Raw genomic sequence first — 26,002 nt, forward strand, 5'->3', positions numbered from 1 at the left:
ATCAAATAATCATATTTTAATCAATGGATTAAAATTATTAATTTAGATTTTCAGGAGAATAAAGATTTATGAAAATGTTTTCAATGGAACATTTAATATTAAAAAAAATAGCACAACTAAACCGGAAAATTAAATGCTCTCAATATAAAATAGGACTTAAAATATGTTTACTATAAATTGAAAATCATTTTAAAGGAAAAGGTTCAGGTCTTAAAACATTTAATTTGAAGTTGTTAAAGTAAGTTATTGGTTCTTTTTGAAAGGGTATCGCTTCGTGACAGTGGCGGTCACATCCATCATGTCCACGTGCAGGTCATTTACATATTCCATCAACGGATTTTGGGCTCATGTTGCCGCTTTGGATAGTCGTCTACAAAATGTCGAGTGGCTTTGCATCTAGATGCGAGTGTGGTGTTTTATTTTCTATGAGGTTGTTTCGGGCAGCATGCAAATCTGCGGCGCAGCTTTCTTTCGGGGCACTTGTCTAATGCGTAAATTACCGGCAAACGATGGCTGAACATTGGCTGGACGATGGATGGAGCGATGAGGCGATGAGGCCATGAGACGATGAGACGAGAAGCAGCCGCTACGACGTGTGGCAATTTTCGAGTGCTGCAAATTAAAGCGACATAATGCCAATGAAACTCTCGAGTGCGAGTGCTAGTGCGAGTGTGAGACTCTCTGTGCAACTGTCGGCGATCGGATTGGCATACAAAACTGCAGATACATTATGCGAGATGCCCGCTGGAGGCACAAACAAACACATAAATAAAAAGCAAAATTAAAGTGAAATTTCTTCCACCAGCCGCCGCAGCTCCAGCAAACTAGTTAATTTTCTATTTTACTCCAATTCGAGTGGCGGTTGCTTTCGACCATCGACGGCCGTCTTAAATGGCGCTCTTGATTAACCACCCACCGCCCACCCCCGTCGACATTACCTAGGCTTGAGTGTGTGAGTCTGGGTGTGTGTATGTGGCTAACTGCAATTTGAAATGGAACCACTGCAGCACTTTCTGCTGCATCCAAGACTCACTCTGCCCCGAAAGTGTGCCATCATCAGATGGCGCCTCAAAGGTGCCTTGAATTTTATTTTACTTACTTTACTTTATTGTTCTAAGCATTGTTAACCAGACTTTTTATTTCAAAGCACACAGTTAGTCGATATTATTTTAAAATGGTATAAAATATTTTATTGTGGCCACGATGTTCTAAAGGTGGTTAGCCATTGAGAATTAAAAGAATAACGAATGGTAAGAACTCATTTTACAGCCAATTAAATTGCATATGATATGATTTTATGTCCCTTTAAATTATTCACCTTCCAAAATTAATGGGTACTTATTAGTATAAATACCTATTCAAATAACAAAATTGAAAAATTCAATTTTTTCTAGTTAATTAAGTGTTTAACTAAGAGATTATAAAAATACAGTAAAAAGTATAGTATGGTTAGCCTCTTACATGTCATTTAAGTTTACTTAAATAGTAAAAATAATAATTGTATTTGGTCGTTTTACTTGTTTTTTATTATTTTGTATTATTATTTTTTTACTCAAATTCTTTGCCAGAAAGCCAGATAAGGATATTTTAAATGATTTATTTCATTCCTGATTAATTGTTTGTCTGTTTGTTTTTATATATTTCTTTTTTCAATACTTTTTTCCAACTGCCCTAAATTAAAAACTTAATCCAACTAAATTCGATATTTAAATGCTGCCTTATTTATTGTCTGTCCTGCTGTAAGCTTTTGAAGGATTTATTAATGTCGCATTTATCACTTTTTCAAGGGAGGGAAATATTTTTCCATTACTCGGCAAGTGCCCAAACTGCTGGTTTCGCTCAAATTAAATTTGAAAGCTTTTATCCAATTAAACTCAATATTACTTAACTTAAATTATTATTTATTCTGAATGATTTATTAATGCCGTAATTGGCACTTGTAACGAGTACGTGGCTAGGGTGTTGTTGCCTGACGATAAGGACGCACGCGCGATGGTCCAGCTGCTCCTTGTCGGCTATTTGGGGTGGTGATCTTGTCCTTCGTCACGAGCCAGTAAATTCTAAAATTTTATCGAATTTTCGCGTGCAGCGACAAGTGGTATGGGGTAGGAGAAATCATGTGAATCCGCGCCAGCACGAAGAGGGATAGTTATTTTACTCATGGAATTCCTAAAGTTCCTCGGGTGTTCTAATGGAACCAAATTTGCCCTCCCTGCCTTGGCCGTTCTTTACCAAAAACTTCCCATCATACTATCGAACGGCCCCTTCTACTGATTCGGGTTCTAGCGGGGACTCATCCTAGTCGAAGGCAAACAAAAATACAATTTAGCTAATCATTATAAAGTGTATTTAAAATCTAAATAAAATTCTTAAAATTAGAGAACATATTGAAAAGATATTAAATGAGAACATAAATACATGCAATACAATTGAATTATTAAATTAATCTTTGCAGTAAGATAGCAATACGAATTTAAAATCAAAAAAAATATTATTCGAGAGAGAGAATACGGAAATGGCAGAAAATTGCAGTGAAGAGCGCACGGCGAATTCAAATTGAGTGGTTTGTTTTACTTATTTCGAAATTCATCTCACTCAAAAATTCGAGAGACAAGAGAGATGGTAAATCCGCTCCTTTTTTTCCTCTTCTCCTTTATGGACTATTCGAACTGCTAGGTTTTGTACGGTGGGACGCAAAGTAATTCATTTGATATATATATTTTACAAAGACATATTAATAAAACGTGATATCTGACTCACCAACATTCCGGAGATCCACCGACGAAAGCGCTTCCGTAAGTGCACCTTAGGCTGAAAATTTAAATTTCTTTATATACACATTGCAAGCCCACTGTGCAAAACAACAGCAAAATTTTTCTCTTCTTTTTCTTGCTGCAGCTCTTTCCTTCTTTTTTTTTTTTTTTTAACACATTGGCTTGTTTGTCCACCCAAAAAAATTAAAATAAATTATGCCTAAAGCAATTCGTGCTTCTAGTTATTCATTATTAAAGCCTTTCTGGCCTCCTAACCATCACTGCACTTTTCTCTTCTTTCCCTTCTTTTTTTTCTTACTTTTCCACTCTCACTGCTTATTTCACATAACCTAGACCGCAAAAAAAAAAGGAAAAAAACTTATGAAATAGCTTATAAACTATCCACTTTCAGCGAATTCCGACCGATCTTTGGCTTTCCGAACTGCCTTACATTCCGTGCGGCGACTTAACAATTATTCCGCATTGTTGTTCGACGAGTTAAATTAAATTTTTGTCCGAGCGTGGACCGAAACGTCTAAACTAGATCAGCGCGCCGAAAAACTGCCTGCCAAGCTGAACTTCGCTAAGTTGCGCTCGCAGACGGGAGATAACGAAGATGATGAAGAGGGAATATAAATATTATGTGTAATTTGGGCAGGTGTTACATCTCGAGTTCTTTTTGACTCTTTTGCCCTCTCTTAGTCCTAACTCCGCTCCCAGCGACTTAAGCTGATTAAATAATTATCTTAGGGAACTCTTAGGCTTTGAGACCCCTTTATGCGACGATAATTTCCCTTCTCCGTCGGATGACTTCGCTCTTCTTTAGGGGGACTTGATGAATTGTTCCCTCTACAGCAACGGCCGGATCCAATATCGGATACTAAGCGCCAAACCTAAATCAAAAATCACTTTTGGGTCTGCAAACTTCGCAACCATTTCATTTTTTCTTACCCATAAACAGGATTCAGCGCTATATATAATCTGGGAATTCTATCCGTCACTTTACACAAGGCCACTATAGAGATATAATTTTCAAACAAACTTTCACCAACTTATTAAATACGAGACTTACAATTGAACTAAACCGCACTCGATGGCTGCCGAAAAGGGAAAGAAAGCCAGCAGCTCGTGGCTCTGGGCGGGAAGCTAAGTTAGCCCCCCTAGAATAACTCTCCGTTTTCCGGGATCATGACAATTGACGCTGTTGCCTCTTCGTCTCCGAAAATTCTTACCCCAATCGCGGCACCCAACTGACCACTAGATGGCGACACTTTCGGTTTTTGCCTCATAGATGGCACTGCCCATCGATGTGCCTGCCACAAGCGTTACAAATTCCCCCCTCACAAGATCAGACTTGGGGGTGACACACACAAGGCTGACCAAAACTGAGCTTGAGGCAGCTACCTTACTGTTTCATATCCTTAGCATGATATCTACCCATTAATCGTCCCTGCAAGTCTTCCAGATCATAGTAAGCATTTCCCACCTTCTGGCGTGCCATGGCCTTAAGATACCTCGTATTTTAGATGAATTTATTTGTAAATTTAATTTCTTCGACCAAAAAGATTTTTGAACATAATTTGGTACTGAAGATTTGGGATTTTCTATTTCTACAGAAGTATTTTCAATGTCTATTGTTCTGCCTCGGAATTCGTCGGGCGGTGGCGTTGAACACACGGCTGCTGACGAGGCTGTGTGTACCCCTTCGAGTTTTTTTGACACTTACTACACGAAGGTTTGTAAGTGTTCGGCTTTCCACAACTATAGCAGAAAATTCTACGCTTCCCTTCACAATCTTGGTAACGATGCCCTTCTTTGTGGCAATTCCAACAAATCAACGCCAAAGCTCCCACTTCCACTTCGCTTTCGATGTCGGAAAATTCGGCGGCTTCATCTGGCAACTGATCTTCAAGCAGTTCAGCAACTTGCTTCCGGTAAGGAGTTGCCTTTGTATATGCATAATTCCGCCTCACATCCTCCAGAAAAGTTTCCCTTCGCCTACAAATTTCTCTCAATTGCCCCATCGAATTAATTTGGATATGAAGGAGTTCATGTCGTATTTCAGGGCGCAAATTTCTAGCTAGTATTTCTGCCACGGACTTTTCCGAGAGCGGCACTTCTAACCCATCCGTTAATGAGACAATGGCATCATGAAAAGTATCAAAATTTTCCTTCTCTTTTTGTTTTCTATCCCGAATTGCTTCACGGATATCGACATCGGAGCGGGTATCCCTAAATTGTTTTCGAAGAGCTTGGCAGAGAGCTTTCCAATCGAGCCCCTCTCCATTGCAAGATTTATGATATCGCCAATAGAAATCGCGAGCTTTACCATCAAACAACAGGCTAGCGTTGCTAGCTAAAATTTCAAACTTTGAATTTAATGTTTGCTCTGTTAACGCCTCAACTCGATATATAAAATTGTCCACGCTTATGCCATCAAGACTGCCATTGAAACGAATTTTCCAACTATTTAATATTTGGCCCACCCTATCTGGTCTATAAATGGCATCGGATTCTACGCTGACAGGAGTAAATCTGGACTCACTCCGGAATTGATCAAAATTTTCGACTGGCTGTCTCTCTTGATCCGTCCAGTTGGTGTTTGTGCTTGGGTTTGGGGGTGCTAAGGGATTTCCAGGAACCAATGCAGCAATATTAGCTTGTATAATCTGAGCCATTTGCTGAGAAAGTTGAGTGAGTAAATCATTTTTCATCCCCTGGACCGCTTGAGTCACTAAATTCCCTATGTCTACCTCAGCGCGATTTTCGCCGGTTTTCCCAGAGGGGGCTGGCGAATTGACAATCGTTTTACCACTCGGTGGGAGTTGAAAACAAATGATTCCGCAAATCGGACATTCTCTATGAGTCTTCGAATGACTAGTTATGCAAGTCTTATGGAAGTCATGACCGCATTTCGTTTTGTAAGTTGTGGAGATCGCCAAGTCTTTCTCGCACAATTTGCATTTAGACCCCGTTGGAGTCTCTACCTTATCGGCATCGCTCATTGTTTGGCCTTTTTTTTCTGATCTTCAACCAATGAGAAAGATAAGAAACCTAAAATCCTAAAAATATGTTTTTAATTTACAGCTAAATGAACGAGTAAGTTAAAGTTACTAATTATATTCGGCTAAAATCCCTAACATTTAATCATTCCTTCCTTGCTTTTATTTTTTTCTACACCTGCGGTCAATGACCTTAACAAGCGGACCAGCTGATTTGTTTTATTTTCTACGCTCAATTCTTAAAGACACTCAATTTTTAAAATCACTCAAGAGAAACTCGGGTCTAAGTCAGAAATGAGAGGAAAGGAACAAATAAATGAGAGAGTTCAAGTATTAAGTAAGCTTAAAAAAAATTGTAAGAAAAATCAAAAACACGATAGAAATATATAAACAGTTTGCCTTCAAACATAGGAGTTCTCCCTGCCAAACCCTCATCAGCAGTTTAACTCGGAATCCGTGAGTAAAAGAAGATGAAAAAAATAATATAATTGCTGCCTATGCAGAGCTACGTGGCTAGCCCTTCGACTATTGCCAAACTCAGATTCACTAAAACAACAACTATAAGAGAGCTGATCGGTTCTCTTCCAATTCTCTCTTGTTTTGCAATCTGGCCTACGTTTTCCGCTGTCAACCGTGGCCAGTCGACCTCTTTCTAAAGATTTCGGCTGTCTATCCAATGCACCTGACAGACGCGATGGCGATTGCATGAAATTTGATAGATGGGTCCTTAGCGCCGGCCCATTATCCGTGGTCAGGTGAAAACTTATTGATAAGTTTACCACCTGCATGTCCAAGCGTCTAATTAACCCTTGCTTTAGGTCCCGAAAAAAAGTAAATAGAATAGATTTGCCCCACTCTTACTTTCAACATCAGCCGTGGCTAGTTGAACGCTTGCGTACAACATATTCAACTATATGTCCTATGCGCCTAATATCGAAATTAAGGTAAGACTAGAGACGAGATATTTGGCATGAGTACCGCAGCAACCGTGGCTGGGATGTAAACACATCTTTCAACCCACTGTGATACTGCATTACCAACTAGATGAAAATTAAAGTTTTTTTTCTTGTGTGAGCGGGATTCTTAGAGTAAAATTTTGTTTTTCATTTTTTCACATCTTAAACCCTGATTTTCGGCCCCACGTTGGGCGCCAGATAAATAGAATTATATTATTATTACTGTAACGAGTACGTGGCTAGGGTGTTGTTGCCTGACGATAAGGACGCACGCGCGATGGTCCAGCTGCTCCTTGTCGGCTATTTGGGGTGGTGATCTTGTCCTTCGTCACGAGCCAGTAAATTCTAAAATTTTATCGAATTTTCGCGTGCAGCGACAAGTGGTATGGGGTAGGAGAAATCATGTGAATCCGCGCCAGCACGAAGAGGGATAGTTATTTTACTCATGGAATTCCTAAAGTTCCTCGGGTGTTCTAATGGAACCAAATTTGCCCTCCCTGCCTTGGCCGTTCTTTACCAAAAACTTCCCATCATACTATCGAACGGCCCCTTCTACTGATTCGGGTTCTAGCGGGGACTCATCCTAGTCGAAGGCAAACAAAAATACAATTTAGCTAATCATTATAAAGTGTATTTAAAATCTAAATAAAATTCTTAAAATTAGAGAACATATTGAAAAGATATTAAATGAGAACATAAATACATGCAATACAATTGAATTATTAAATTAATCTTTGCAGTAAGATAGCAATACGAATTTAAAATCAAAAAAATATTATTCGAGAGAGAGAATACGGAAATGGCAGAAAATTGCAGTGAAGAGCGCACGGCGAATTCAAATTGAGTGGTTTGTTTTACTTATTTCGAAATTCATCTCACTCAAAAATTCGAGAGACAAGAGAGATGGTAAATCCGCTCCTTTTTTTCCTCTTCTCCTTTATGGACTATTCGAACTGCTAGGTTTTGTACGGTGGGACGCAAAGTAATTCATTTGATATATATATTTTACAAAGACATATTAATAAAACGTGATATCTGACTCACCAACATTCCGGAGATCCACCGACGAAAGCGCTTCCGTAAGTGCACCTTAGGCTGAAAATTTAAATTTCTTTATATACACATTGCAAGCCCACTGTGCAAAACAACAGCAAAATTTTTCTCTTCTTTTTCTTGCTGCAGCTCTTTCCTTCTTTTTTTTTTTTTTTAACACATTGGCTTGTTTGTCCACCCAAAAAAAATTAAAATAAATTATGCCTAAAGCAATTCGTGCTTCTAGTTATTCATTATTAAAGCCTTTCTGGCCTTCTAACCATCACTGCACTTTTCTCTTCTTTCCCTTCTTTTTTTTTCTTACTTTTCCACTCTCACTGCTTATTTCACATAACCTAGACCGCAAAAAAAAAAGGAAAAAAACTTATGAAATAGCTTATAAACTATCCACTTTCAGCGAATTCCGACCGATCTTTGGCTTTCCGAACTGCCTTACATTCCGTGCGGCGACTTAACAATTATTCCGCATTGTTGTTCGACGAGTTAAATTAAATTTTTGTCCGAGCGTGGACCGAAACGTCTAAACTAGATCAGCGCGCCGAAAAACTGCCTGCCAAGCTGAACTTCGCTAAGTTGCGCTCGCAGACGGGAGATAACGAAGATGATGAAGAGGGAATATAAATATTATGTGTAATTTGGGCAGGTGTTACATCTCGAGTTCTTTTTGACTCTTTTGCCCTCTCTTAGTCCTAACTCCGCTCCCAGCGACTTAAGCTGATTAAATAATTATCTTAGGGAACTCTTAGGCTTTGAGACCCCTTTATGCGACGATAATTTCCCTTCTCCGTCGGATGACTTCGCTCTTCTTTAGGGGGGACTTGATGAATTGTTCCCTCTACAGCAACGGCCGGATCCAATATCGGATACTAAGCGCCAAACCTAAATCAAAAATCACTTTTGGGTCTGCAAACTTCGCAACCATTTCATTTTTTCTTACCCATAAACAGGATTCAGCGCTATATATAATCTGGGAATTCTATCCGTCACTTTACACAAGGCCACTATAGAGATATAATTTTCAAACAAACTTTCACCAACTTATTAAATACGAGACTTACAATTGAACTAAACCGCACTCGATGGCTGCCGAAAAGGGAAAGAAAGCCAGCAGCTCGTGGCTCTGGGCGGGAAGCTAAGTTAGCCCCCCTAGAATAACTCTCCGTTTTCCGGGATCATGACAATTGACGCTGTTGCCTCTTCGTCTCCGAAAATTCTTACCCCAATCGCGGCACCCAACTGACCACTAGATGGCGACACTTTCGGTTTTTGCCTCATAGATGGCACTGCCCATCGATGTGCCTGCCACAAGCGTTACACACTTTTGTATAAGGAGGGAATAGTCCAAACAAAGCTTTTTCTATCACTTTCCTGGCTTTAGGCTTAACAACTTTCCTTTAATTTCAACCCTACGGACTTAATGCAATTAAATTCGATACTGAAACTCTGGCTTCTTTGTTTGACATAAAAGATTTATGAATGTCGGATTTATTACTGTGCCAGAGGACTGCAAATTTCCCTCAGTTTCAATTTAACAGACTTAATCCGAGTAAATTCAATATTCAAGAGCTGGCCGATCAGTTTATTGTCCCAACACAATTGGCCTGCTGCCTGTGGCAGGCAAACAGCATACGGCAAACAGCTAACTGCCGCCGAAGTGTGTTGACAAACAACAACTGGCAAGCTCTGCCGACTGCGACGCACCTGTCCATGTCCAGGTGTCTCTGCTGCGCCTTCGATGGCCACTTGGCCACTTCGACTGCGGCTTGTGGACTTCGGCTGCACAGCAAGCCAGGTTCGTCGGGTTGTTTATTTAAATTCTAAGCTCGGCTACTGTGTGTCGGCTGGACAACGCACGAGGGGGGGGAAGGTGGGCCAGGGGTTCGGACCGCTAAAGTTGTCGTTGTCGTTGTCGTTTGCCGTTGTCGTCGCTGCTGGCCAGCGCTGCCGCTGCTCTGCTGGCCGGGAATAAAACTCGATCCGCGTGCGTCTTCTAGCCACAGTTTACCGGTTGCCTTCTGACCGACAGATCGAACACGCCAATCGAGCCCAGTGCATTCAATCAAGTGAACACACAACACAATATCCCGAATATCCCGAATATCCCGAATCGGCAGGAAGTGGCAGGATATTGTATCTGCGAGCCAGTGTCAAAGTGTTTAAGTGCGAAACCCGAAGAGGAAATACCCATCCATCCAGCAGCATGTTTAAGTTTGTGTGCCTGTTTGCGCTGATCGCCTCCACGGCGGCGGCTGCCTCGGAAGCGGATAGCCTGCTGACCAGCGCCCTCAAAATGGTCAAGGATTGCGGCGAGCGCTCCATGGTCCTGTGCATGAAGGTAAAAGAACGCTGAAGTCAGAAGAAAACAAAAAATAATATTGTCAACCCCCCATCCCCTCCCCACTCCCAAAAAAAGGAGCGAGCCCTGCACTATTTTGACACCGAAAACGGAGATGTGCGACTGACTGAGGGCATTGCCCTGGTGAAAACCGATGAGATCCCGGTGGGTCGTTCCCTGAACGACATGCAGCTGCCCGAGGAGGTGGAGGCCAGGGAGGCCGAGGTGGACTCGCTGCTGGTGGAGCGCGTTGCCCGCTTCTTCGGCACCCACACGCTGCAGTTCAAGGTGCCCAAGGACTCCATCCAGGACATGCAGCGCGCCCTCGAGGAATGTGAGTATCTATCGAGACAGCTTTGTCAAGCGATCAGAACTGCCGTTCTGGTCTGGTCTGGTCAAGTCATGGCCAATTTGGGTTAGTAATGCAGGCGACCAGTTCGGGCAGATGGCTCTGGCTTAAATCCTGTTTTCACTGTTAAGTTGCCGCCATATCGAGGTCATCCTGCCATCCAGCCATCCAGCCATCCAGCCATCCAACCATCCCGCCATCCAGCCATCCAGCCACATAGCGGTGCATTGGCAGCTGGTTATCTGGTTATCTGGTTATGTGGTTATCCGGCAGATAGTTGCCTATTAATTGCACTTTAGTCAGCCAGTTAGCGAGGCTTACTTTCTTTTTGTGCGCAGCGCAGCGAGTGCAATTTCCGATTTCTAAACGCAGCCACATAGAAAGCGGTCGATCCTGTTCGCTGGCTAATTATCTGTGCTCCAGTTGCTAATGAGCGGTCAGCTCGGTCCGCTCTAGCGAAAGTAATGCCAATCTCTGCTCCACCCTTTTCCGCAGCTCGTGGCAAGAAGAAGGAGAAGAAGAAGTACCTGATGCCCCTGCTGATGCTCTTCAAGCTGAAGATGGCCGCCCTGCTGCCCCTGGCCATCGGTTTCCTGGCCCTGATCTCCTTCAAGGCCCTGGTCATCGGCAAGATCGCCCTGCTGCTGTCCGGCATCATTGGGCTGAAGAAGCTGCTGGAGTCCAAGAAGGAGAACTACGAGGTGGTGGCGCACCCCCACTACGAGCACGAGCACAGCTACGGACGTTCGCTGCCCGTCGATGACTCGCAAGCCCAACAGCTGGCCTACGCGGCGTATAAGCAATAAGCTGGAAGCTACTTGATTTGCCAAATAATTGAATGCTGAATGCTGAGGCAACCATCAGTGCAATACTCGGAGGGCCGTCTAATTTATTCTATTTATTTAATTTATTTGTATAGCATAGTTCATGCCAGGCTTACACACACTCACACACACACACTCACACATAGTAAGGCGCCATCAAGAGAAATAGAAAACAGAATGTAGAGCTCAGAGCCCACAGCAAATAGGTCTAAGAAACAATCAGCTAGGGGCTGCAGCCGAGGGGCTGACCTGGCGTCGTCGCTTAATCCTAATCTTAAAATGAATGCTAACTTTTGTATTAATACTAAGAGCTTTACTGTTGGCCACTGCCTTAAAACTCTACGCTTACTACCTAAATCAACTCAACCTAAACTAAACTATTAAACTAAACTGCCTAACTCTAAACTACAGCTAGGCGCGGGTAGTAGCCCCCTTGGCCAAGCCCCTCCACACAAATCAATAAAAGCAATGCCGCATTTATCTCGAACCGACGTCTTAAGTGTTTCAATGAAATATCACTCATACGCCGCGAAATGCTTTCACTCTTTCACCGGCCAAAGCGAACGAGGCCAGCGATATCAATTGCATGGGCGACACACAAAATCACGGAGCAAGATCGCCGGATTTCACTTGAGCCAGCCAGGCGTGGAGAAGCCTCCGCCTCGGTCACTCATCGCCTGCACATACTACATACTACTACTAGAGCTACTACTACTACTACTACTACTACTTTATGTAGTATCCGATGTCGCTCCAGAAACTTGCTCACATCTCGGGAAAATCTAATGAAAGTTGCGACCTGCTTTTTTTTTTGCATTCGCAGTGCAACACGTACGCCCCAAACAAATTGGGTGTGTGTGGTGTATGTTGTATGGTGTATGGTGTATGGTGTATGGATGCGGACGTGAACTGGGAGCACGCCCCGCAGCTGCAATTTATGGCCCGACGGCATCGGCATTCGGCATTCGACATATAAATGGCCAAAGCCGACAAAACGCTCAAAATGGCCAAAAGGTCTGCCAGCCACCTCGAATGGCTTTTTTTTCGTTGTTAACTATTTGTAAACAACTGCAGGCAACTGGCCGTGAATTTCAAGTATTGGCGGTGAAAGTGTTTATTAATACAATTTCTTTTTTGTCGCTGCGCTTTGCAATTGAAAATTTATTAGCTGTCGGCCATTGATCGCCACCTTGCAATAAAACGAATGAAACGAAACAAAACTTTTACAAAATTTCAAAAGTTGCCGGCGACAACCGCCGAGATTAATCTATAAATCAAAAGATGAAATTCCCTGAAATTTGTCTAAGCGGAGGGTATGGCTTGGGAAGGAGTCTGAGTTTCCAAAAACTTTATTTGGTCGCTTGTCTGCTCAAGTTACTCAGTGGAGTCGGGAAATTACTAAGTTCGCCAAAGGTCTTGGGGTGTTAAAAAGTCAGAGACTTTCTTAGGGGGGTATTAAAATTTTCCCACCTGCAAAGAGCGCGACTTTACCTTTTCGCTTAAGATATTTCAGTCAAATCTCATGACGTGCTGGCATCACCAAGCCAGAGTTTAAGCTTTTACGAAAACAGCCTAAAAGTTGGCCAAGGTTTTACTCTGCCTCATGCGGATTATGAACAAAGTTTTTATACTCTTTTATATGCTGTAAAAAATGTTATAAAAAAAAATGTTGATATACCAAGATTTAAATTGGATCTTATAGAAACTAAACTATTACAACATTAACATTAACATTTGGTTAATACATAATAATATTTAAAATGCTTCTTTTGAAATGGTTATAAAATAAACAGAAACTTAAAATAAAGATTTAAATTTGTTTAGGCAGTGAGTAAGCCTGGTTGTAGTTTAAAAATTGTATCATAATATGTTTTTTTACACCTACAATTTTTCTATAAAAATGTTTAATTCGTATAATATTATATTTTTTTAATATTATATATTATTCACTAAACACGTTTGTTTTTTATTTATAACATTTTTAAAATCTTCTGAATACCAAGCGTAGGTATTCCCCAAAATAAAAGTAGCTCTTTTCCCCCCTTTTCCGCTTGTTTGTTTTGTTAATTGACTTGCAGATAATTTTCAAGTTTTTCTGGCTAAGCGATGGAACATTTTTGGTAATTCCCTAAGCGTCACCGTTTATTTAATGGACTGGCATTAGCATTGGTAATTGTAGATTTTCCGAGCGGTCCGAACGGTGGCGCCTGTGAGTATTTCATAATTTCTGTGGAATAACAATAACCCCTTGCATAATGGCCGAGATGTGCGAAAAATTGGCCACCAGTCGACGCGGCTTTGGGTCGTGTGCACTGACCATGACCATGCCGGCTTAAATAAGCCAAGAAGCAGATGTAGACGAAGACGAAGACGAAGAGCTGCCACTTGGCGTTGATGTAAAACAATTTCCGTTATTGGGCCATGTGCAAAAAGCAGCGCGTTAACTGAATGGGAGCAGATTTGGCCAAAAGCCCAGTTGATTATTGTATAACAAGATGGGGATGGCGGATATAAAACCCAGGGGTCAGTTGGCCAGCGGGCTCAGTTGAGATCGAAGCACTTGACCAACATGTCGCGACTGTACTTATTTTGGCTCCTGTTCAGTTTCCAGCAAGTGATTGGCAGTGATTTTTCCGGCATGAGTTCGGAGTTCAAGCAGTGTGTTCGTGGTTCGCAGAAACCACAGCTAAGTGAATGTTTGGGCCGATCGGCCCTGAACTTCATCCAGAGACTGGATGATAGCGATAACATCCGATTCGTGGACGATTTAGTGACAGTGAAAAGTGAAACACCCGCAGTTAGATCTCTGGCCAATGTGCTCGACACAGATCCAGTGGACTTTCGAGGAATTCTTGAAAATGCTGGCGCCGTAATGGGTCAACGCAGTCTCGAGTGGCACATGGATGGCATTTATCCCGGTCTTATGTTCAAAATTGGTCCCACTGCGGATGCCAACAGTGTGGCTGAGTTCGTCCTTGATGGAGCTGGGCAGGGAGATCGTCAATTTGGATTCGAGGAACCACCCACGGGTAAGAATTAACTGGAATCCTGGCCAGGGCTCATACTTAACCCAATGTTCTACATTTGGCTTAAGAATAAACTTATTTGGTTTCAAAATTTAAAATTTCAAATTAAATTAGTAATTTCATGTCTGACTGTTAAAAATATGGACCCAAAAAATTGTGTATTAAATTTTCTAACGAGAATACTTCTTTAAAAGCAAACATGTAAAGATATACTTTTGAACAATATAAAAACTATACACCCATGGAAAACATTTGGCAAATCTAAATATTTTCAGTTTTAAACAAATATTTTCGGTTTTGATTTCTACACTTTCATGAAAAAATTGAGATTTAAATTGAAAAAATATTGAAATCTACAATTTCCCTGTTGGATAAAACAATTTTTTTTATGGTTTTAGTTTATTTTAAAAACCAATGTTACATTAAAATTGTTTAATGCCGTTTATCTCTGGGTGTAAGTATTTAACATTTAGTTCATTACAATTAAAAGCTCTAAAAAAATCTTTTCAAATCAATATTTTCAAAATACTTATATATCTTTTCAGGTCGTCTCCTAGCCAAACAGTATTTATTGCCCTTTCTGTTGGGCCTTAAGTTCAATCTGGTCGCTCTGGTTCCCCTGCTGTTTGCTGGCATTTGTCTGCTCCTCAAAAAGTCACTGTTTTTGGTTAAGTTGGCCGTATATGTGAGCAGCTTTTTGGGCCTGGGCGGCATCATGGGCACACTGGGCGGATTGGGAGGTTTCGGTGGCGTTGGCGGTGGATTTGGAGGTGGTAATTTCGGCAGCTTTGGCGGCTCGAACTTCGGTTTCGGTGGCGGATTTCATGGCCACCGACCAGTGGGCCTTTTTCCGGGAAAAACTACGGTCTTTGGACAAGGCCAGGACGAGCTTCACCACCAGTACGATGTGCATGAGACGTCGCCGTACCGTCGCAGTGAGCGGAAGGTGAGATTCGAGCAGCCACGAGCTGCTGAAACGCCGGTGCCGGCACCACCGACCAACCCCAAGCCCAAGTCAACCACCCAAGACCGCTTCTACGACTTTGAAAACCAACGCAGGCCAAGTAATAAACTATTAGGAGCCAGTGTGGAGCAGGAGGGAGAGCTCCTGATGAGAAACTTTCAGGACCCCCAAGGAATGAAAGGCTGGCAGGCGGTGGACGTGAGATCGCTGTAGGGCACCATTTACACTCAACAAAAAATCGCAAGTTGTGGTCCTCAAGACATTTTGAAGCAAGAGCTTAAGGTATTCTATCACTAGAAAATGTTACTTAGTAATTAATATAAGAACTGCATATTTATAAATAAATAATCTTGTCAACATGTTAGAGTTTTTTTTTAAGTATATTAACGAATTTGCAAATCTCTTATGATTTTGATAAAAGTGAAATGAATATAAGGGAATTATACTGAGAATTTTTTACTTTTATGGTCAATTTTGTATTTTTGACCTAATGGTAAGTTATGCTTACGTTGTAACACTAGAATGTTGTTGTAAATAAATTAAATTAAATAACTTTAAGCTAAAAATTACAAAGGTGTATTTGTTCAATACATTTTTCATAGTGTATCTAAGCTTTAAGTAGCCAAACTTAGTGAGTGCTTTCCAAAAATGAAAGTTAACGTAGCCGAAAAATTTGGTTTCAGTTTTCGTTAGGTCAGGGTTCAGCGGGCAAACTTCTGAAAACATTTCTATTTGATTCCTATCAAGAGAGCAGTGTCGTGCTTTGACAAGCGCGTTAATTGCTACCCCCGAAAAAGATCAAGGCATTATAAATAACAGGGCAGCGCAAGTGCCTCGGTTATTTGTGGTTCAAGAAGCGCTTAAAGCGGTTTCATTACAGTGAAGTTGGTTAAGTCTGGAACATGGGGCGTGTGCTATTGCTGCAGTGCGTAATTCTAGGCAGTTCGGTCCTGGCATTAAGCCATATGGGAAATGAAACTTCCTTCGAAACGTCCCCTTTGCAGTGGAGTCCTCGCAGTCTGGGCAGGATTATAGCCCATTGTCTGGGAGGTTTGGAGGTGTGGGAGTGTCTGGGATCCGAAAGCGAGCGATTGCTGGATGGTGCCACTAAGGATAACAGCACCTGGCAGATCAGCGATTATTTGAGCATTGAACCACTGGACGGGCTTAACAATCAGGAGCGGAGGCGGATGAACACTGGATTACCGGGAAAACTAATGGAGTTGGTCCAGGGAAGAGCTCTGCGCTTTCAGCTTCCACGGCAGCTGACCATTTCGAATGCCATCGACGACTTTGGCAGCGAACTGGGCCTCGATCAAGGTACTTATGCGGGCGTAGATGATAAAGTCGATAAGTTGATAGGAGGATTTGGTAGTTTCGAAGTGCATGCATCAACTTATGATAAAGATAAACAGAAAAAAAAGAAAAAGTCTAAGAAGAAGAAGAAAAAATCTAAGAAAAAGAACAAGTCTAAGAAGAAAAAGCCTAATAAAAAGAAAAAATCAAAGAAAAAAAAGAAGAAAGACAAGTATAAAAAAAAGAAAAATAAAAACTGCTCCAAAAAAACAGGTCGCAAAAAGAAGGACAAAGACAAGCACATGGCCATGATGGGCGGCATGATCATGATGGCCACTCTGGCCCAAATGTTCCTGGGCAAGGTCATCCTCATCGCCGGCTCCGCCTTCATTATGGCCAAGATCGCCCTGGTCATTTCGCTGCTGGTGAGTAGAATGAGTCTCTAGAACAGTTCTTTCCAAATTGTTGGCGCTACGCTTCTCTCCGCAGGGCAGTCTAAAAAAGGGTTCGACTGGCCACAGTGGTAGTGGTGGCGGCGGCGGTGGCACCGAGCACGTGGTGGTGCACTCGAGCCACGAGAGCAGCGACTGGCACCGCAGCATGCCCACCCACGACTACGCCTCCTTGCAGCTGGAGCAGCTCGAAGAGCCCCCACTGGGCGGCCAAACGGAGTTCTACCAGGCCTACCAGATGGAGCCCCTGAAGCGCCGCCTGCATCAGGCGGAGTCCACCCCACAACAGCCACGTCCAGAGACCACCAAGCCAACCCGAGGTTTTCTATAGGATCAGTCTTCTAGAGTGTCCATTTCAGCACACTCACTTCTATCTATACATGTAAAAAACAAAAGCCAATAAAACTAAGATTTTGTTATAAAGTAAATGATCATGTGATAACTATTTACAGATTTTATCAAAAGCTTGCTGATTTCTGTATCTTAGTAAAGATCGTAAGTTTCACAAGGATGAGACTATGAAACTAAAATTTTCTGTTGTTATTTGCCCATTTGGTTTTTCAAGATAACATTTTTAGTTCTTTATATTTATTAAAAACGTAAAAACGTAAGATTTGTTGTATTTTGAAATATACATAGCAATATATTCTCATACTTAACTTGATTTTCATTCTTTCGTGGTATTAAGTTAACACTCGTCTTATTGAAAAATGTTGTATACCCAATAGTTTAAACTTATTGAAAATATTTTTAAGGTGCTGTTTTTAAGGTGCTGTTTAAAATTAATTTTCTATTATCCACCTAAAACCAAATATATACAAAGTTCTTCTTGACCTTATTTAAATTTGAATTACTTTACTTAAGGACAATTTATCGGATTATACAGGGAAACTTAATTATTGTGCAGGCCCAAGCTCATTTGATTGCGACAAATTAGGCAAATTAAAGCATTAGGCAAATCAAGCAATTTGGCAATTTAGGCACAGTTGCCATTCCATCCACATGCTCATCTCTGACTTGCAATCTAAACTTGTGTAAAAGAAATGATATGAGCATGTTTATTTAAAAGTAACGTTAAAATTGAAAAATATAAAATTTTGAGCAGCGTTTAATAATATTTACTTCCAAGTATGTTATTGGACAAATGAAAAAAGCAGGAAAACATATGATTGGTTTCCTTCCACATCAAAAACGGAAACAAACTGCGACCTTGAAACTCTATTCTTTTAATTTTCTTTAATGCTCTGTTGTAATAACATAATAACTACGATAACTAAACTTAAACTGGAGGGCTGTCGAGTGTAAATACAATTTCATATAGATTGGACTAAGCGGGTGTTCTAGGGATCTTTGGTTGTAGAGCGGCTGACCCCGGTACGACCTTCGCGGCACTTATCGTGACCCATGGGCGGCGGGCGAGGCGGAGGCGCCCACCTGGGGCATCCAGGCCTGGTAGGCCTTGTCCTGCATCATCATCTCGTCGTCGATGCTGCGGTGGTAGGATCCGCTATCGTGGCCGCCCGTGTCGTACTCGCCCTGGTGGCTGGACGAGTAGGTGTGGCTCTGCTGCACCTGCGGGTGCTTGACGATCTCGTAGGTGGTCTTCTCGCCGCCGTCATGGCCCACCAGCTTCTTCAGCCCAATGATGGCGCTGATGATCAGAGCGATCTTGCCCACAATCAGCGCCTTGCCCGCCACAATGGCGATCGAGTGGTAGGCCATCTTCAGGATGGCCGTCTTCAGCAGAACGGCGGCGATGAACGGCCCCAGATACTTCTTGTCGTCCTTCTTCTTGCGACCCTCGCTCTCGCTGGCGGGCAGGAAGAAGTTGAGCAGGTGCTGCAGCCAGTCGTGGCCATTTCGCTCGCCAAAGCGCAGCAAACGCGGCAGATTCACCTGCAGCTGGTGGCTGTGCACGAAGTTGAGAAAGCGCTCCAACAGCAGGGCATCCAAGCTCTTCCCTGACATGTGCTCCAGATCGCGGTTGCTCAGCTGGCTTTCGGCCAAGCTGGAGCGGCCACTGCGCGTATCCTGGCCGAAGGACTCGCGCCGCACCAAGCTCACGCCATCCACGATCCCCAGTTGCTGCACCTTGAGGGCGCGGCCCAGCAGGCGGACGCCCTGGATCTTGCAGCACCAGAAGATGTCCTCGCTGTCCGCACACTGTCCGTACACATGGCGCACCGTTCGCAGCAGGCCGCTCTCCGTGGAACTGGAATTCGTCGACGCTTCCAGAGCAAAGGCCTGAAAGGCCGCCAGCAGTAGGGCTATGAGCAGTAGGCCCAGTCGCGAATCCATTCTATGCGTATCCAATACCAATCCTTGTGATCTCACTTGTGATCGTGCTTCTCCCAATTCGCCGTCTTGCTGCAGCTGCTGGCAAATCTCTTAACCAACTGATCTTGTGCGCCAGTTTGTCCGCCAAATTTATACACTTCACCTTGCCACAATTAGCCAAGCAGCCGTTGCAGCCAGTTTTGCTTTTGCCGGCAGCACCAATGCACTGAAGAAAACCAATCAAGTAATTAAGAATATTTATAATACACATGCATGTATTTACCAATTTGGACTTTATTATCTATTGATGAAGAAGTGAACTTCAGCGAAGTAAGCTATAAAACTGCAATTAACAATTTTAAGACTTTCATTTTATTTATTTAAAACAAATGATTAATATAGTCAGAGAACGGACACAAAGGTTTAATAATATTATTTGGAAGTACATATTTGGAGTTACATTGCAGAAAACATAATTTTGCGTATATTTCAAAAAATTTGATTATAGTAGTCTTGAAGAGATATACGACAAATAAAATAATAAATTAATAAAACAACAAATCGGCAAAAAAAAGGGTTTTACAAGAAACAAAATTGTGCATACAAGTAAAAAATATGTTTATACAAATTTAAGAGTAGCTAATGTAAGTAATATCCTAGACTTTATTTATAGGGGTGAAAATGTAAACATTTTGCTCAACATATGTGTAATACAAATATTTTTCGGGTTAATCCAAATAGAGCTATATTTCTTTTTTACCTGCAGCTATTTCTATAGATTTCTATTTCAAGTAAAACCCATTTTTTTCTCAGTGCAACAACAGATACAGGTGGTGGCTATTCAGAGCGTAGTATGCATGATGAGTGCAGTCGACAGCTGGCAACTGCCTGCGAGGCAGGCACTAAAACTCAAGCAAAGCTTCGCTGCAGATTTAGTGCAACCGGCAGGCTGGCTGAAGGGGGCCAATTTCATTGCTCATTGCCGTAATTAGCAGATCTCGGCAATTATTGCTGTCTTTATACCGGTGGCTCGGCTTAATAATATTTTAAACCACCACCACCTTCGACGCCCACTTTCATCGGCGAGAGCCGAGATCTCCACCTCTCTTGGGCTTTCGATTGCACACGCAAAGATTTGGGCATACATATTTATTAAGCAAGCGCATCGAAACCGAAATGAATGCTGATTGGGTGGAAAATTATAGAACCACAGCGAAATGTGTCGCCAGCAGAAGGAAATTTAATGAAAGTGGCAGCCACGAATTATCCTGGCACGAAATGGAACAATCACACCTAACCAGACTTATTAAACAATGAGAGGGAAGCATAAAATTATTTTGCCATGAAGGATTATAGACGGTATAATTCCCACCATGTAAAATTTGTTGTATTTTTTTTTTTTAAATTTATTTAACTTAATAATTTTTATTAACCCCAATCAGAATTGTACTTAAAACCGGATTTCATGCTGTTTTCTACAAGTGTTTGCTAGGTTCACATCACCCATATGCAAATAAGGCTTAATTGCATTTTATAATTAATATCATATAAAGAAAATGAGCTTTACTCATTTGCCGAGTTGTGCGTAATGAGTTAATCTTAATTCGCTTGTCACGTAGACAACCGTTTTCCTTAATAATGTGTTTGAATGGACTTAAAAGACTGTGTTCAACAACAAAAGCAGACTGCCATCTTGAAGTTTAAGTTTATTGTATGAAAATAAAGTATATTTTAAGCCAGACAAGCAAGCCATTTCAAGGCATACTTTCAGGCTGTACGGAGAAAGGTGAAAGTTTGGTCCGTAAATTTCTCAGAGTGTAGCAACTGAAACAACAAACGGAGCAACACCTCCACGGCGACTCATGCATAATTTATGTTTGAAGCTTCTCATTTATGAAATATTAATTAAAAAATCCACGCTGACGAACGTCTAACGATGGGATTTGCAATTTTATCGCTCCGAAACATGCCGTGCATAGCCAGACACGAAAAGTGTTTTTTCTTTTTTAGCGGGAAAGTGCATATCTCTGCATAAGTTTCGGCTTGTTCTACATAGTCAGCCGGAGGACAACAAGAGCCGCCTGCGAATGTGAATTCAAAAATGCAAAATGCAAAAGCACTTGCCGCTGCATAATCCGCCGGCGATAATTTATGATAATTCACGTTCGGCTCACACGCAATCCGACTTTCGATGCGCTATCCACTGCTAATAGGCCGAAAACACTGGGCCAACTGTCGGTGGCAGCGCCAGTTGCAGCAGCCCACAATTTGCAGTAATTGGCATTTTGTGTAAACAGCAAGCAAACAACCGAGCGCTTAGTGATCGAAGCCAATTGCGGCGCTTACACCGAGGAAAATGGTTCCAAGAACCAGAACAATATGGAATTTATCTTACCCTATTCCTACCCTAACTGGTACAGATAGTAATTAAATACTGTCTTTCTTTCCTTATAAGGGGACGCGTTTGATTGTATTGTATTATTGTTACAGAATTGAAAATATTATATACAAAATCGAAAATTATAATCAAAAATTTTTAACTTTACTTGAAGATAATGAAATTTCCTACGGCAGGAACTAGAGTTCTAAATATTTACGCAACATTGTTGGTATTTTCAATTCAACCACGTAAGGAAAATATAAATAAAAACAATTTTATATATTTTGTTAGTTGTTAATTAGTTAATGGTTAATTCTTGGTCACTAAAAAACAACATTTTATTCAGAGCTAAACAAGTAGACTTCTCCCAGTGCAGAGACGAACAACCATGGAAGCGAACTTGGCCAAGATCGGCACGAAACGATTCCCCCAAGCCCAGGCGATTTATTTGGCCTTTGTCTCCGCGTTCGACTTCAACTCAATAAGGCAGAATACACAATTTTGTGGCTATTTGGCTGGGAACCTTTTCGCCACCGAACAATTGCATAAAAGAAAATCTATGGAGCTCGCTTTGGATTTTTCCCCGCTGGTGAATTTTTCACTTTCACTCTGTGTTGACATCGTAGTTCGCCCCCGCCGAGAAAACTTATCGCGCCTGGGACTTGCGACCGGAGATGTGGGATGTTGGATGTGGGCACAGGTTGAGATGGCTGGAGGGCAGCGGAAAAGTTGCGACTCCGACTCCGAGTTCGAGTCCGACTCCAACTTCCACCCACCTCTCCTCAATCAAATTAAGTGCCGCCGGGCAATTACGTTTCACTCTGACCCCTCGACAACTGATGAACTGCAGCGCAGCGTGGAAAGCCGGATCGTGACTATCGGATCCGATCGGACCGACTGACTGCCTGCTGTCTTGATGAATTTATTATACGCTTGTCTCTAGCGTTTTTCCTCAAATTATACGTTTGTTTGTTTGTTTTGGCCCTACACAAGCCCATTTACCATTTTCACTTGCCCTCAGCGAGAGAGGACTTGCAGTCAATTCAATTTTATGTCTAATATTTTGCCGGCAAATCTCTTTAGCAGGCGCCCAAAATGTTCTGTGGCGAATTTCAATTTCATTTGCCCTGCGGCCAGTGACAAGGAACTCGGCACACTTGACATGCCGCATTTATTTTTCTCGAGGAAAGCGCTGCTTTGCATTTGTTTGCTGTTAAATTATCCGACCAGATCTCGAGGCGTGGGCCTGTCGTTGGCATAGCATATTTTGAGCACCGAAAGAAATGTATCATGTTGGGAAATGTCAAATATATTCATATGTCTATTAAATTAAATATACGCATTCCCAATAATTGTAATTTTTAGTGTTATAGTTCAAAACGCACCCTTTTACCCTGGTATTACCACATTGGATTACAGGTGTCGCACTGAGCTTTAAACAAATAAACTTAACATGCCACGTCTATTTAAAAATGAAATGAATTTGTTCTTATTTTTTCAGACTGACCCAGAATTGGCCACATTGTAATTAATTTTATATACATATATATATATATATATATAATACCTAAAATTTATTTATACTATTTATTGAATCCATTTCTAATTTTCCAGTGTGGTCAAAAATTGTCAATTTAAAAATAGCTTTCCATCAATTACGCCCTGGTCTCAATTGTCCTTGTTTCTGTTCGTGTGGTTTCGATTCTGACATTTTATAAATACATCTCTCGCGTAATTTAATCTTCTGCATAATGTATTGTAATACTAAACGAATTTGTTCGTAATTCTTCCAATGTGGGCCGGAAATTGTTAGTTTATAAATAGCTTTCTTTCGCCTATCAATTACGTCCTTGTTTCTTTCTGGCAGATTATAAAAACGTTTTGGGCGTAATTAAATCTGCCCCATAACACTCAATTATGGCGGCACCTCGAGAACACTCTGCAGCATTTTGGGAATTTGGCAGTGCATATTTGTGGTGAAATTCGTGGCCCGATCAAGGAGTAGCATATGAATGGCAAAGCAAAGTTCACAACAATGTTAAATGCCAATCAAGATGGACGACCGAGCCATCGACGTTTGCCGCTGCAGCGGAGAAGTCGGCATCTGCTCATCAATCAACCTGGCAGGCCGCAACTGGTAACAGGCAATAGTCAGCAGGCAGTAGTCAGCAGGCAACAGGCAACAGGCATCAGGCCACAATAACCACTCTGACGTGGCCGACGAAGAAAGTGCTGTGCTGTGCGAGTCAAGTGATTTCCCAGACATCCCCAAAAGCAGCCGCATCACATTAAGCTCTGGCGCATTTTCCTTTAGTTTGGCCGACCACATTTTAGGTGAATTTAATGCCCCAGCAGTGTCGTTTTCATTGCCATTGAAAAACCGGGCCAGAGGCACTGACATGACAGTCGTTTGGCCAAAACAAAATTTCATTCCATTGTGCGCATTATTATAATTTCTGGTCTCAGACAAATGGCGCCCGGGGCGTATACTTAATCCTGGGTGCAAATCTCACTTGAGGAATTTGCGCAAATAAATCACAATTTGAATACGGCTTTTGGGCTGGGTCGAAAAGGGATGGCCATGGCCGAATGCGTGTTTTCTTGTCTCTCTTTTGAGGTCGTCTAACAAATGACCAGGCTTAAACCCTTGCCTAGCCTTTTCGTACCTTTTTGCTACAGAAACATTTTCGACTGCGGTTCAACGGCCTGGCCGGGCCATGGATGATGACAAATTGAGCGGCAGGCGAACGTGACAACGGCCCAAAAAGTGAAAGCCTCGGAAGCTGGGACGGTGAAAATGCTGGCCAAGGAATGGATGGTTCAGGCGGCGTTTTCCAGCAACCTTTACCACCATCGCGCCGCTCCAGAGTTCACTGCACACTACGGTTGGTGCATGTAAACATGTCGAGTGAGATCGAGATATATATGCTGCCGCTTGTATCTGCAATTTTGCAGCCTGGGAAGGCTGTGTCTGCGTTTTATTCCACCTTTTTATTTCGGATAGACGAAACTTTCGCGGTCCACTGGTTTAGGGCGCCATTCGAACTTGACTCTTTAATTATCTGTCGCTGCGATTTGATGGCTTCAATTAAAGGCAGCTCATTGGGGTCGAGAGTCGAGAGCTCGACCATTACGCACTTTCGCATTGTAATTGGCGACACCTGAGAATTTAATTGCCATCGCACATGAGAGTGTTCGGTGGCGAGATACACTGGTCATCGGTCAGCGGTCATCGGCTGCCGAGGTCCGACTGTACGGTGAACCCGCGGACATCTGCCGCTCCACCGATTGACTGCTGGAGTGAGAGGCGCCAAAGAAAGCGAAAAGCAACGCATAATAAATACTAACGGTAGAAGTAATGAGAAAATGCTTATCCACGATCCACTGAGCTCCACACACTCCAGTAAATCTCTATCTAAAGCTGTTTCTACGAGTGCATCCGTGTTAGAGTTGTCTGGCGAATAAAACTGGTAAATGGTAATGACGTGAAATGACGTATGTTAATGTAGTAACTTCAACTGGAAATTAACTTTGCAACAGTATTTTGATGTCTGTAGTGAAAACTATCTGAAGTGAAAACTATTTTTCCCAATTTTCAAAGTGAGTTTATTAATATCTTTATTTGTGGAAACATGACCATAATACAAATTAAAATGTGCACGATTAAAATATCTAAAACAACCCCTTTAACTAAAATTAGGTTGAGCTAAGAAAAACTACATAAAGTTTACTCTAAAGACTAGAAAACGACCTGTATTAGAAAAAACATTTTCAAATTAAAGCACATTAAAGCAAAAACGTTTGGAGTTTTGCATAGTGCGCCTGAAAAATAATTGTGAGAAAAACAAACTAAGCATTCAAGTTGTGAAATCCGTTTCTAATGTACACTAATGTCATTGGCAGAAGCCTTTGTTAATTTAGTTTATTGATTTACTTATTTATATTATATCTCTTGTTGACCCCCCAGACTCAATTTAAGTATCACGACATTAAAAAACATACTCCTGCAACCGTGATAATTGGGTATTTTTCACATTTCATGCTGGCCACGCGACTCTCGTCTAAAGGCTGTAAAAAATGCTGTCGATTTTTACTTGAAAAGTCCCCGAGCGAGCAAAACGCTTAAATAAAATGTTCGCAAGTTAAATGAAAATCAGCAAAAACAGAAAAAAATATTGGCTCGTGACTGTCGTGCCGGAGCGGATGTCTAAATGGTCAACTGACAGCCAAGTGCTGAGAGCCGCCGGCTTATCGCACCCGTCGACGCTGATCCCATATAAAAGTTAATTAGCGTGAGATTTGTGCGAACGTTTGGCGGTTAACTTTGATTAACGT

At 41.9% G+C, this 26,002-nt stretch overlaps 5 protein-coding genes and 1 long non-coding RNA gene across 16 annotated transcripts; 3 read left to right on the forward strand and 3 right to left on the reverse strand.

Moving 5' to 3' along the window:
- Nucleotides 1-78: 78 nt before the first annotated feature.
- Nucleotides 79-8,566, reverse strand: LOC121467563. 10 transcript variants are annotated; one of them, XM_041709185.1, is made up of 5 exons: nt 8,201-8,566; nt 8,069-8,099; nt 7,756-7,806; nt 2,761-2,811; nt 79-2,298 (listed from the first exon to the last, which is right to left on the reverse strand). In XM_041709185.1, coding segments are annotated over exons 1-5 (183 nt in total). In that variant the 5' UTR covers nt 8,203-8,566; the 3' UTR covers nt 79-2,250. The 10 variants fall into 10 exon arrangements, 1 of the variants encoding a protein (XP_041565119.1); XR_005977615.1 differs by lacking the exon at nt 79-2,298 and adding exons at nt 3,073-3,646; nt 3,705-3,768; nt 3,826-7,294 and having other exon boundaries at nt 2,356-2,811; nt 7,756-8,566; XR_005977611.1 differs by adding an exon at nt 3,073-7,294 and having other exon boundaries at nt 7,756-8,566.
- A 48-nt stretch (nt 8,567-8,614) lies between these two features.
- Nucleotides 8,615-9,072, reverse strand: LOC108148230. Its single transcript, XR_001774549.2, has 3 exons — nt 8,823-9,072; nt 8,702-8,765; nt 8,615-8,643 (listed from the first exon to the last, which is right to left on the reverse strand). It is a non-coding gene; the product is annotated as an uncharacterized LOC108148230 (long non-coding RNA).
- Nucleotides 9,073-9,751: 679 nt separating this feature from the next.
- On the forward strand, nt 9,752-11,763 carry LOC108148217. The gene is made up of 3 exons (XM_017275128.1): nt 9,752-10,099; nt 10,178-10,433; nt 10,944-11,763. Exons 1-3 carry the CDS (start codon nt 9,965-9,967, stop codon nt 11,252-11,254), a joined length of 702 nt encoding a protein of 233 aa, XP_017130617.1. The 5' UTR covers nt 9,752-9,964; the 3' UTR covers nt 11,255-11,763.
- A 2,074-nt stretch (nt 11,764-13,837) lies between these two features.
- Nucleotides 13,838-15,531, forward strand: LOC121467603. Its single transcript, XM_041709440.1, has 2 exons — nt 13,838-14,301; nt 14,844-15,531. Exons 1-2 carry the CDS (start codon nt 13,842-13,844, stop codon nt 15,473-15,475), a joined length of 1,092 nt encoding a protein of 363 aa, XP_041565374.1. The 5' UTR covers nt 13,838-13,841; the 3' UTR covers nt 15,476-15,531.
- Nucleotides 15,532-16,126: 595 nt separating this feature from the next.
- On the forward strand, nt 16,127-17,394 carry LOC108148232. 2 transcript variants are annotated; one of them, XM_017275148.2, is made up of 3 exons: nt 16,127-16,582; nt 16,832-16,983; nt 17,048-17,394. In XM_017275148.2, exons 1-3 carry the CDS (start codon nt 16,165-16,167, stop codon nt 17,339-17,341), a joined length of 864 nt encoding a protein of 287 aa, XP_017130637.2. In that variant the 5' UTR covers nt 16,127-16,164; the 3' UTR covers nt 17,342-17,394. The 2 variants fall into 2 exon arrangements, with proteins under 2 accessions (XP_017130637.2, XP_041565375.1); XM_041709441.1 differs by having other exon boundaries at nt 17,053-17,160.
- Nucleotides 17,395-18,402: 1,008 nt separating this feature from the next.
- On the reverse strand, nt 18,403-19,308 carry LOC108148252. The gene has a single exon (XM_017275167.1). The coding sequence runs from the start codon at nt 19,306-19,308 to the stop codon at nt 18,403-18,405; it is 906 nt and encodes a 301-aa protein (XP_017130656.1).
- Between the last annotated feature and the right edge of the window lie 6,694 nt (nt 19,309-26,002).

This window comes from Drosophila elegans, unplaced genomic scaffold (assembly GCF_018152505.1).
Source record: "Drosophila elegans isolate 14027-0461.03 unplaced genomic scaffold, ASM1815250v1 contig_476, whole genome shotgun sequence".
Classification (NCBI taxonomy): Eukaryota; Metazoa; Arthropoda; class Insecta; order Diptera; family Drosophilidae; genus Drosophila; species Drosophila elegans.

Bases quoted from the DNA above. Each gene is read 5' to 3' on its own strand.
- LOC121467563 (XM_041709185.1), bottom strand. The intron at 7,807-8,068 runs GTAAGAAAAAAA...TTAAATTTTCAG, and splicing joins TAAGCAGTGAGAGTGGAAAA to CCTAAGGTGCACTTACGGAA. The intron at 2,812-7,755 runs GTGAGTCAGATA...TTAAATTTTCAG, and splicing joins GGTGGATCTCCGGAATGTTG to CCTAAGGTGCACTTACGGAA.
- LOC108148217 (XM_017275128.1), top strand. From the start codon at position 9,965: ATGTTTAAGTTTGTGTGCCTGTTTGCGCTGATCGCCTCCACGGCGGCG. The intron at 10,100-10,177 runs GTAAAAGAACGC...TCCCAAAAAAAG, and splicing joins CCATGGTCCTGTGCATGAAG to GAGCGAGCCCTGCACTATTT. The intron at 10,434-10,943 runs GTGAGTATCTAT...CCTTTTCCGCAG, and splicing joins GCAGCGCGCCCTCGAGGAAT to CTCGTGGCAAGAAGAAGGAG.
- LOC121467603 (XM_041709440.1), top strand. From the start codon at position 13,842: ATGTCGCGACTGTACTTATTTTGGCTCCTGTTCAGTTTCCAGCAAGTG. The intron at 14,302-14,843 runs GTAAGAATTAAC...ATATCTTTTCAG, and splicing joins ATTCGAGGAACCACCCACGG to GTCGTCTCCTAGCCAAACAG.
- LOC108148232 (XM_017275148.2), top strand. From the start codon at position 16,165: ATGGGGCGTGTGCTATTGCTGCAGTGCGTAATTCTAGGCAGTTCGGTC. The intron at 16,583-16,831 runs GTACTTATGCGG...CCAAAAAAACAG, and splicing joins CGAACTGGGCCTCGATCAAG to GTCGCAAAAAGAAGGACAAA. The intron at 16,984-17,047 runs GTGAGTAGAATG...TTCTCTCCGCAG, and splicing joins CCCTGGTCATTTCGCTGCTG to GGCAGTCTAAAAAAGGGTTC.
- LOC108148252 (XM_017275167.1), bottom strand. From the start codon at position 19,308: ATGGATTCGCGACTGGGCCTACTGCTCATAGCCCTACTGCTGGCGGCC.